The 12,264-nt window shown below is 43.2% G+C and overlaps 1 protein-coding gene across 17 annotated transcripts in view; it reads left to right on the top strand.

Moving 5' to 3' along the window:
- The window catches only part of CELF4 (CUGBP Elav-like family member 4), a 1,140,249-nt gene that overhangs the window by 1,023,598 nt on the left and 104,387 nt on the right, over positions 1 to 12,264 (top strand). For all 17 annotated transcript variants that reach the window (XR_008848282.1, XM_056542932.1, XM_056542937.1 and 14 more), the window contains exon 8: positions 7,774 to 7,923. Coding sequence is in view for 16 of the 17 variants with exons in the window: in XM_056542932.1 (XP_056398907.1) it covers positions 7,774 to 7,923 (150 nt within the window). In the remaining variant the exon portion in view is untranslated. The remainder of the gene's footprint in view (positions 1 to 7,773; positions 7,924 to 12,264) is intronic.

Here is a 12,264-nt window from a genome sequence, read left to right as displayed (position 1 = left end):
TAAATTCCTCTATCACTCTCTTTAGCTCCCTCTCCATCTCTTCCTCAGCGTCTGACTCTGACAACACACTGTACCTATTTGTGATGGTCATTACACCTGACCCGGGGTCTACTTTCTTTTTGGAGGGCTTTTGGACAGTGGTCCATCCCTCCTCAGGCTTGCAGCTGGTTTTGTCTTTTTTCCGTCTCTTCTGCGGATTTATTGATGCTGGGGCAGAAGAAGACATGGCCACAACCTGCTCAGTGACCTCCCTGTTCCCCTCAGTGGCTCCTGGCTGGGACTGGTCGGGCACTGTGTCACCAATATTGTCACCCATATTGTCACCCCTAGTGTCACCTACAGTGTCACCCATATTGTCACCCCTAGTGTTATGCTGAGGCTCGGGTTGTGTCACTGCTGACCCTGACACCAATGTCTCCCCCTCCAGGTCCTCTGCCCCCTCCAGCAGGTCCTCATCAGGGAAGTCCTTACAGATGTTATGCCAGGCGTCAGGACAGTCCCTGTGGGAGTGACCGGTCTTACCACAGAGGTTGCAGCGGATGTTCTGGCAGGTGGCGCTGACATGGCCGATCTCCCCACATAAATTACACTTCACTAGGGTGCACACACTCGCGATATGACCGGTCTTCCCACACTTGAAACATTTTCTGGGCTGACCTGCATAGAAACAAACCCCTTTTTCCCGACCAATGAAAAATGAATTGGGCAGATGTTGGGTAATGTTATTAATCTGCCGTAACTTTACCAGGACCTTCCACCCACCCGTCCATATGCCGTCCTCATCCCTGGTCTTAGTCAGGTCTGACATTAGGTCACAGTGCCTTTTTAACCACACAACAATATCCTGGGGGGGGACAGACTCGTTCCAGAATATAATGGTGACATTCGCTGTGTCCGGTCTGGAGATGGGGACAAAGCTGAACTTATTCCAGCCATCAGCATCTCTCACCCGGGTGACATGGGCCCAGAAGCGGTCTAGGTCAGACATGAGTTTGAAGCTGACGTCATAGCCCTGCCTGTCAGGAAGGTTTATCACTGCCAGGATGTTAGATGGCAGGAAGCTCATTTGGTGGCACAGAAGTTCACGGACCACAAACCTCCTGTCAGGCAGCTCCTCCTTGGCCCCTCTATGTCTGAACCTGACCACATTCCTCCTCTTGAAAGCCTGACCCGTGTAGTTTACATTAGACATGAATGGTGACCCACGACTCCAGGCATTACCAGAGGAGGCGCCACTACTTCTACCCTCCTGCTGTACTTGGGGGCGCTGTGGTGGCTGCTGACCAGCCGTACTAGGGGGGTCTGACACTTGTGTGACTAAAGGGGGGAAGTGTTGTGCATCAGACTGTACAGCCCCCTCCCCACCATCAACCTCTATACTCTGGGGGTCACAAGCCTCTGAAGGCTGAACTAATGGTGGACCTGACCCCAGAGATGACCCCAGATCCCACACAGACTGTGAAGCACCCCCCTCTGCAGACACATTATCAGTAATATCACATACAGTCATATCAGTGCAGTCACTGGCAGTATGATCCTGCACTACAGAGCCCAGCAAGCCCTGCAGAGCCATGTCCTGTGAACTCTCTGCTGCACTGCTGCCTTCAGGTAAGAGTCCACAGTCCTGCTGCTCTCTACTGCCCCCAGGGGCTTGTGGTGACTGCACTACTGTTACAGAGTTACCTTCAGGTATGTGTCCATAGTCCTGCTTCACCGTGCTGACTGCTGGGACTTGTGGTACCTCTGGAGGAGTCTCTGCAGGTCTCTGATGTTGCTGGACGCTTGCTTCTGCTTGTCTGTACAAATCCCCTTTTTCAAAAGGGAAGCTGGCTGGTCTGAGGAGTGGTCTTGCACAGGACTGCTGGATGTCCTCTTGTCTTGTCCAGGACTGCTGGGTGTCCCCTGGTGAGGCTGTAGACTTGGGTTCAGCAGTAGATGTAGATGACTTTGTTGCTGGTCTCTCCTTATATCCCTCAAATCTTTGCTGATTCCTGAAGGTTTCAGCGACTGGTCCCATCTGGTCCAATACGTCCTCCATGTCCTGCACAGTGTCAGCGAGCTGCACAGCGAGGGAGCTCAGCTTCTTGTCATGTACAGCCTGGTTATTGGGGTTTGCTGCCTTTAGCTTGTAAATACATTCAATTTGTTTCTGCAGCTGTAACTTTGTCTTTTTTAAAGTCTCAAGTCTCTTTACCAGAGCTGGGATCTGCTCGGCCAAACACAGTTCAGGCGCCCGCTGAGTATTGGGGGGCCGCGCTGGTGGGGTACTCACAGGACTCTGCTTCTGAGGTGGGATCTGTCTCGGTGCGGCTGTGGTCACTGCTGCGGGGTCACAATCTCCAGACTGGGGACTAGGCCCCTGGTTCTTCCCAGTGACCGCACTTGTGGCCCCCTGAAGCCTTCCTGGTGTACTCCCTCTGGTCTCATCTGGCGTGTTGGTGACTTTTGCGCTGCTCCCGCTCCCGTATCGTGTGCGGTCAGACCGTATCAGGACAGGCTGCTGCAGATTCTCCTGCATGGTCTGCTTCTCCAGGGATGTTCTCCTCTGTCTGACTGCAGGAGGGGTGGATTGCACACCTGCAGCCATTACCTTACTTGATGATTCCTTCTTAGCTTCCAAGACTTTCTTTTCATCTGTGCTTCTTACTGCACCAGAACTGACAACATTCTGAACATTTCTCACATCCATAGAAACTTTAGGATTTTCATCCATGGTTTGTGGTGTCTGGGGATTAATTCCCAGAATAGGCCGAGAAGCCTGGGCCTTGCTTGGGGAGCTTCCCCACCCAGGGTGGCCCCTCCCTGGGCTTTCTCCAGACATCAGGAGAGCTACACAGACACAACCTCTCAGCTAGGAGGCAGTATTATAGTAGTTATATTCTTGTATATAGGATCAGTATTATAGTAGATATATTCTTCTACATAGGAGACAATATTATAGTCGTTATATTCTTGTACATTGGAGGCAGTATTATAGTAGTTAAATTCTTGTACATTGGAGGCAGTATTATAGTAATTATATTCTTGTACATAGAGAGCAGTATTATAGTAGTTATATTCTTGTACATAGGAGCAGTTTTATAGTAGTTATATTCTTGTATATAGGAGCAGTATTATAGTAGTTATATTCTTGTATATAGGAGCAGTATTATAGTAGTTATATTCTTGTACATAGGAGACAGTATTATAGTAGTTATATTCTTGTACTTAGGAGCAGTATTATAGTAGTTATATTCTTGTACATAGAGAGCAGTATTATAGTAGTTATATTCTTGTATATAGGAGCAGTATTATAGTAGTTATATTCTTGTACATAGGAGACAGTATTATAGTAGTTATATTCTTGTACATAGGAGCAGTATTATAGTAGTTATATTCTTGTATATAGGAGGCAGTATTATAGTAGTTATATTCTTGTATATAGGAGCAGTATTATAGTAGTCATATTCTTGTATATAGGAGCAGTATTATAGTAGTTATATTCTTGTACATAGGAGCAGTTTTATAGTAGTTATATTTGTTCAATTTACATTGATATTTACAGATATATTTTAACAGCCTTATGTGTTATGTCAGATCAGGTGAGAAGATTTGCCTTGACAACCCCTGTAAACTGAGTAAAGATTAGAGATAAGCTCACACATGGTTGGCCTAAAACAAAAACTTACAGACACTGATAGCTAATCTGACGTGTTTTAAATGATTGATTTCCAGAGTGATCAGGGGTTACACCTCTTCTTTTATAGCCCCATCTGCCAATAAGCCACCCTTCAGCACCTATCTATCTTGGAGATTATACATTATTATTATTATACATTATAAAAAAAGGTATAAACCATCAGTTTGACATAAAGTGTAAATAATGCCATCTGTGAGGGCGCATTAAAATCGAAAAATAGGAGATGAGTATTCCCAGCGCTGCTCTCTCCAGTCTTTTCATTCCAATACGTAAATAATTAATAACACGCATTAAGAAAAAGGTTACGTTTTATAATAAGCTGTCCATAGGGGCCAAGTTATAGCAGCAATATATTTGTATGTAGATCCTCAGCAACGACATTATGACAAAAAAATATAAATAAATAAATCAGTTTCTTGAAAAAAAAGTGTCACAAAGTTTTCCGGAACGCACTTTGTGCTGCAGGGTCGGACCTTTGACTGTGCTATATACCGTATTTTTCGCCGTATAAGACGCACTTTTTCTTCCCCAAAACTGGGGGGGGAAAGTCGGTGCGTCTTATACGGCGAATACACACCTATCGCGGCGGTCTCTGCGGCCATCAACGGCCGGGACCCGCGGCTAATACAGGACATCACTGATCGCGGTGATGCCCTGTATTAACCCTTCGGACCGCCGCGTCTGAAGGGAAAGTGGCACTAACCCGGCTGTTCAGTCGGGCTGTTCGGGACCGCCGCAATCTCACCGCGGCGGTCCCGAACACCCCGACTGAATAGCCGGGTTAGTGCTTACAGGACACCGGGGGGGAACTTACCTGCCTCCTCGGTGTCTTCTCGGTTCAGGGATCCCTGTATGGCCGGCGCTCTCCTTCCTCATCATCACGTCATCGCGTACGTCCGTCGGCGTGCGTAACGACGTGATGGCGGCGACGGAGAGTGAAGATACCCGGCCGGCAGCAGAGACGTTCCGGAGCGACGGGGACACGGCGACAGCGATGGAGCGACATCCAGGGCAGCGGTGACGGGTCCGGAGCGGCGGGGACACGTGAGTATTACCTCCTATGCAGTGGTCTTCAATCTGCGGACCTCCAGATGTTGCAAAACTACAACTCCCAGCATGCTCGGACAGCCAACGGCTGTCCGGGCATGCTGGGAGTTGTAGTTTTGCAACATCTGGAGGTCCGCAGGTTGAAGACCACTATTGGGTTCAAAATCTTTATTTTTTTAGATTTTGCCCCTAAAAATTGGGTGCGTCTTATACGCCGGTGCGTCCTATAGGGCGAAAAATACGTTATGTTATATCTAACAAGCTGCGCTGAAGTGACACTTTCCAGTCACTTTTTTTTCCAGCTGTGACAATTACAATGCTCACCCCTTAGGGGGGTAAAAAAAAAAAAAAATATTTTTATAAAATACTATTATTTCTTTTTTTTTTTTTTCTTTTATTATTATTTTATTTATTTCTTTCTTTTTTTTTTTTTTATTATGATAATTTTTTTGTTCTTCAAATCTGTATCCGGCTCTGTCCATATATCATTAAGACGCGCAGTGACGGCGTTCTCCCATGCTATACATGAACACATGCTGAAACAGCAACACTTCACATAAAGAAAGTGGCGGCGGCTAAGTGCTTAGTAAGCGAGAAAAAAAAAAACGAAGCGGATGAGGCAGTGGAAAAATCTTTGCCGCTTTCATCACACGTACAGCGCAGTCAGGAGCGCACACAAGGAACTGTCACATCAAGACGCCGGTGTCAGCTCTCTTAATAAAAGAGAATCTGCCAACGCAAGTGATGGGGAAATTTCCACTTCTTATCCTTTTTTTTTTTTTTTTTTCATTATCCATAAAAAAAAATAAAAAAATAATTAAAAAAGTTTGCCCGAGTGCTAATTTTGCCCTCGTGTGGTGACTGTCATTGTATTTCCCAAGGAGACGTCAGATCTCTATAACTTTTAGATTTGCAGTTTATATAGCTGGAGCGAAGGGGGGGAGGTGCGGAGGGAAGTGGGGTGGGGGGGTATAAATACCAGACGGCATGACAGCCAAGGGAGAACAATATGCAGGTAATTAGTACTCCATTAACATTGGGTAAATGGAGGCCTAAGGGGGGGAGGGGGGTGGTTAAGATAATTTGCCTGCAGCATTTTTCTCTTGAATTATAATGCAGAATATTATTTAACCCTTGAGGTTTTGGAGGCATAGATTTGGCTTTAGATACATCTCCGTATAGCCGGGTTATATGCAGATGTAGCAGAGCTGAGTTTGTAGGTTATCCCTCGGTGGTTGCACTTAGAAAGCATTTGATGTCATGGGACGGGGGGTGGGGGGGGGGGGGAGCCACTAGAGTGTTTAAAAACCTCTGACTCTCCAGCTGTGTAAAACTACAACTTCTATCATGATGGGAGTTGTAGTTCTGCAACAACTGGAGAGCTATAGGTTGGGTGGACACTAGCCCAGAGTGACTGGATATAAGCTTTTGCTCTCTAATGCAATGTTTCCCAACCAGTGTGCCTCCAGCTGTTGCAGAACTACAACCGGCATGCTGAGAGTTGTAGTTTTGCAATACCTGGAGAGCAATAGGTTTGGGGGGACACTAGGGGGGAGGTTTTTCTCTTTAAAGGGGTACTCCTGTGGAAAACTTTTTTTTGTTTTGTTTTTTTAAATCTACAGGTACCAGAAAGTTAAACATATTTGTAAATTACTTCTATTAAAAAAATATTAATCCTTCCAGTACTTATTAGCTGCTGAATACTACAGAGGAAATGGTTTTCTTTTTGGAACACAGAGCTCTCTACTGACATCATGACCATAGTGCTCTCTGCTGACATCTCTGTCCATTTTAGGAACTGTCCAGAGCAGCATATGTTTGCTATGGGGATTTTCTCTTACTCTGGACAGTTCTTAAAATGGATAGAGGTGTCAGCAGAGAGCACTGTGCTCGTGATTCAGCAGAGAGCTATGTGTTCCAAAAAGAAAACCATTTCCTCTGTAGTGTTCAGCAGCTGATAAGTACTGGAAGGATTAAGATTACTTTCTGGCACCAGTTGATAAAAAAAAAAAAAAAAAAATTTTCCACGGGGTACCCCTTTAATGCAATGTTTCCCAAACAGCGTGCCTCCAGTTGTTGCAAAACTACAACTCCCAGCATGCTGGCAGTTGTAGTTTTGCAACAGGTTAATTGTCCCTCCAGTGAATGAAGCGGCCGTGCTCATGCTTGACCGCCGTTCCATTCATTAGGGTTCATATAGCATTTCTACCATAATTTGCTGAGTTATCTAAGTCCCATAGACAGTATATGGAGCAGTGGCCATGCATCTGCACTGAGGTTCCATTCACTCGGGGGGGCATGGAACCTCCATTTTCGGGATAGTGGGAGCCCCAGTTTGATAACTGCTAACTTTCAGGTCTTGGTATGAGCCTTTTAATGAATCCCACCTATGATGTAAAAAAAAAAATGTAGAAAAAAAATTTAAAATAAAAAACAATTAAAATTATATAAAACCTAGTTTAAAAATAGCGCTACAACAAACCCAAACACACAAACATCTTGCGATCACCAGAAATTATACATATTATATAGAAAAAACTTAAATAGACACTGTCATTTGAACAAACTTTGTAATATATCTTATAAGAGAAAAATACTTCTTTCTCTTGTTATCAAGCTTCTTCCCACTCCCTCCTTCTGTGCTCAAATCTTCTTCTCTGAAAATCAGCTCAGCTTTGTCCTGTGTCTACAAGATAAGCAATACAATTCTATGGAGTGGGGAGTATGGAGCATCTCCCGCCAACTCTTGGAGAACTGCAAGTTATAGATGAAGCCTGCAGAGTAGAAACCTCTGGAAAATACCACATCCAAGTTATATAATGGGCAGAAATAATGCTGTGACTGTAGATTTCCAAGAAAAATATAAATTATGGGTCACGTGACCACCCTCTGTGTAAAACTGTCAGGATTTGTCACAATTTGCAAATATATACGATAATCTGGAGTAATATGTAAATGACGCATAAATACTTGACTCACCCCCCACCCCACGAGTGTACAATGTGCATTATCAGGGAGGTGACCGCTTGATTCTTTTGTCTTTACAGGTGGAAGCACACCGCCAGGAATCACCGCACCAGCTGTGCCTAGCATTCCATCACCAATTGGGGTTAATGGATTCACCGGCCTCCCACCCCAGGCTAACGGACAGCCCGCTGCGGAAGCCGTGTTTGCCAATGGAATCCATCCCTACCCAGGTATTGAACCAATAGATTATACGTATCATGAGCCACGATGGCCTCACCACCATAGATGAGGCCGAATGAGCGACGAACAAACAGTAATGCAAAAACCTGTCTAATATTAATCGGCACATTCAATATTCTCCCATAACATGTCAAATTTGCCATAAAAGGGTTGTCGAAAAGATCGCCAACAGCCCTGATGGGAATAGATGGTCAAAAAAAAAAAATAATTATATATATATATATATATATATATATATATATATATATATAGGAAAACTGAAAAGCTTACAATCTAATTTCTGAATCCTAGCAAAGCTTGTAAAGGTAAGGTTGTCTTTGCCACATCGCCGCATGGTATTTCCCTTTGACTGACCATAACTTCCACCTGGGATCATGGAGGGTAAGAGTTAACCTAGGGTCCTTGGAAACAATCATGGTAACAACTATGTGGCCCATAAAATGCAAGGTCTCAGAGTTTAAGAACTCTTGAAAAACTCCACACAAACCTCCATAAAAATCCTATTTTTGCGGGAGTACCCCATGAAGCAAACCTTGAAATGGGTATTCCCTGGTGCCTCAGGGGTGGGGTTTAAGATATTTACAAAATTCTATCAAAGCTCATAAAGGAGGGGATGTCTTTGCAACACCGCAGCATGGTGTTTCACATTTAACTGACCACAACTTGGCTTCTGCCTGGGATTGTGAGGGAAAAGGGTTAAACTAGGGCCCCTAGATACAATTATGGTTACAGCTATGTGGCCCATAAAAAGCGTGAACCCCAGCCCGGTCTCGGAGTTTATGAAATTCTGAAAAAACTCTACACATCTTAAAATCTCTAAAAATCCTATTTTTGTGGGACTATCCCATGAAATAAAACTCAAAATGGGCATCCCCTGGTGCCTCAGGGGTGGGGTTTAAGATATTCATGGGTGGTAAATTTAAAAGGTTTGCCTTAGAGGGATGGGTTGATGTAGGTTGTGAGGATACCGTACCAGCAGAGGGCGAGATTTTAATTTCTGATATTGGGACTCCCTAGTCTAGCATGTAGAGCAGTGTTTCCTAACTGGTGTGCCTCCAGCTGTAGCAAAACTACAACTCCCTGCATGCCTGGACAGCTGGAGGGATCACATGGGAGCAACTCTGCTGGCAGTTAAAGGAGAACTATCGTGCAGAAAAATGGATCCCCTATCCAAAGGATGGAGGATAAGTTTTAGATTGCGGGGGTCCGACTGCTGGGACCCCCCGAGATCTACTGCATGGGACCCTGGGAAAGAAGTCTGTTGACCCACACACGCAGCAACGGCCAATACGCTTCCTCCGTGTAACTCTATGGGAGAGACGGAGATAGCCAAATGCAGGGGTCGACGTGCCCTGTTCCCGGGGAGAGCAAGGGTGTCCGTCTGTCCCCCCGCGATCAGACACTTATCCCCTATCCTTTGGATGCACAATAGTTCTCCTTTAAAAACAGCTTCTATTCATCTCCATGGTAACAGACTACAATAAAACTCTGTGAAGTCTGATCCTGTAATTACATTCTCAACTGTCTAATCCAGGGTTTCCCAACCAGTGTTCCTCCAGCTGCTGCAAAACTACAACTCCCAGCGTGCCCGGACAGCCTCCGGCTGTCCGGGCGTGCTGGCAGTTGTAGTTTTGCAACAGCTGGAGGCACCCTGGTTGGGAAACACTGATCTAGAGCCACTACGATGGAAGACTTTCCTGGAGTTCCCCTTTAAGTTTTCCTAAAGAGCCGAAGTAAGTAAATTACAATTAGACATCTGTAATCTATTCTACGAGCGCCCGGGATCATCATTCTTTTCCATTTGTAACAATCAACCATATTCCATAAAGCAGTCACTGGGAAGGGAAGGGAAGAAAGATCTAATTTAGCATCTTTAACTCGGAATATTAGAGATTTTAATGAGAGAATTCTCCCCAACTCACTCTAGTGCAGTAATAAATGGAGGTGATTAAGCCGGGGCTTGGCAGCTATAATAGAAGCATTTGTGCCGCGAGTTGAGATAGTTATCAAAATAAAATATCCATCAACCCGATCCCTGGTGCCTGAGCGTCACCGCACAGAACGACAGATCAGGAGGGGGAGGGGAGGGGGATTTATGGCTTTTTTGATTATATATTCTTTAAAGGAACAAGAGCAGAACTGAGAAAACAAAGTGTCTGTCATCCATCTATATACAGTATAGAAAATGAAACAAATATCTATTTCATATCTATCTATCTATCTCATATCTATCTATCTATCTCATATCTATCTATCTATCTCATATCTATCTATCTATCTCATATCTATCTATCTCATATCTATCTATCTATCTCATATCTATCTATCTATCTATCTCATATCTATCTATCTCATATCTATCTATCTATCTATCTCATATCTATCTATCTCATATCTATCTATCTATCTCATATCTATCTATCTATCTATCTCATATCTATCTATCTATCTCATATCTATCTATCTCATATCTATCTATCTATCTATCTCATATCTATCTATCTCATATCTATCTATCTATCTATCTATCTCATATCTATCTATCTCATATCTATCTATCTATCTCATATCTATCTATCTATCTATCTATCTATCTATCTCATATCTATCTATCTCATATCTATCTATCTCATATCTATCTATCTATCTCATATCTATCTATCTCATATCTATCTTTCTATCTATCTAAACAAACAACAAAAATGTGGTCTCAAATGGCTGGAGGTGCTCAACCCCAAATGCTGTTGTGCATTTATACTGGGGGAGCAGATCCTGCCCTTGTAGTCCGTTGCTAGGGGCGATCCCCAGCATAAAAATGCATACAATGGAGGATGCCTGCAGCGGACTACAAGTGCCACAATAGAATCCTCCACCAGATAGACGGTGTGGATGTGTAACAATTAGAATACAATACAGGAATATGGGTGCACTACTGTGGTAGATGTATACAATGACATTGGCTATCCCTCAACACTGATGTTAAAATTGAGACATTCACCAGTATATCCTCATATGGAGGACACACCAGAGCCCGCACACCAACGCCAAGGTTTCTCAGATGGCACGGGACCTAACGCTAACCTACTTGTGCGTGATAAGCAAAACAGGGGCCAGTGGGCAATTACGGCAGCATTAGGTCTATCTATCTCATATCTATCTATCTCAGATCTATCTCATATATATCTATCTTTCTATCTCATATCTATCTATCTATCTATCTCATATCTATCTATCTATCTATCTATCTATCTCATATCTATCTATCTCATATCTATCTATCTCATATCTATCTATCTATCTCAGATCTATCTCATATCTATCTATCTTTCTATCTCATATCTATCTATCTATCTATCTACAATGAAAACTACTACTGTGTATCTATCTATCTCATATCTATCTATTTCATATCTATCTATCTATCTATCTATCAATCTCCTATCTATCTATTTATCTATGTATCTCATATCTATCTATCTATTATCTATCTATCTATCTCATATCTATTTATCTATCTATCTCATATCTATCTATCTATCTAACAGCTACCTATCTATCTCATATCTCTCTATTTATCTCTTATTTATATCTATCTATGACATTCACTTGTTGGATGGAATAAATATCTACTTTTTTCACGGATTGGAGTGCTGCGGATTTATCTATTGTGCTATTTATCTATGTGATATCTATTTTATATTATCTATGTATTTGTTTATTTATTTATCTATCTATCTCATATAACAGTATCCCAGTGTAATGAATGTGCTAGAGAGTTGTATAGCGGGTGCTGGCCTCTGGTGGTGGGAGGAGGCTATTACACTCCCAGTGGCTGTATGATGGCATGGAGAACACAGCTTTCACACTGTACATGCATACATAGCATCTTTGTGTGATGTTAATGGAATCTACACTAAGCTCTGTTGTATCTATGGGACACTTTTAGAATCACACAATTTTCTCCTTTTTAGGGATTAAACAAGAGAGTCAAGGCCTCCATGGTTTCCCCCCAAACAGGTGAATTTTCCTTATATCAGTGTTTTCCAGTGTTTCCAGCTGTTGAAAAACTACAACTCCCAGTATGCCCAAACAGCCAAAGGCTGTACAGGCATGCTGGAAGTTGTAGTTTTGCAACAGCTGGAGACAAACTGTTAGGAAAACACTGTCCTAGAGTAGCAGAGCACAGTGACCCCTCCTGGCCGTCTCTATCAGTGGCCAATTGGTTGTCGCCCCACTTTCCCAGAATTTAATATATCAAAGAAATATTTAAATGGAATTCACCATAAAGCTTTAGTGTCATTTGTTAAAGCTTCTCATATGTTGTCCAGCAT

This window comes from Hyla sarda, chromosome 1, assembly GCF_029499605.1.
Source record: "Hyla sarda isolate aHylSar1 chromosome 1, aHylSar1.hap1, whole genome shotgun sequence".
NCBI lineage: Eukaryota > Metazoa > Chordata > Amphibia > Anura > Hylidae > Hyla > Hyla sarda.
The sequence above is the reverse complement of the archived record's forward strand: the minus strand, read 5'-3'. Positions and strand labels throughout refer to the sequence as shown.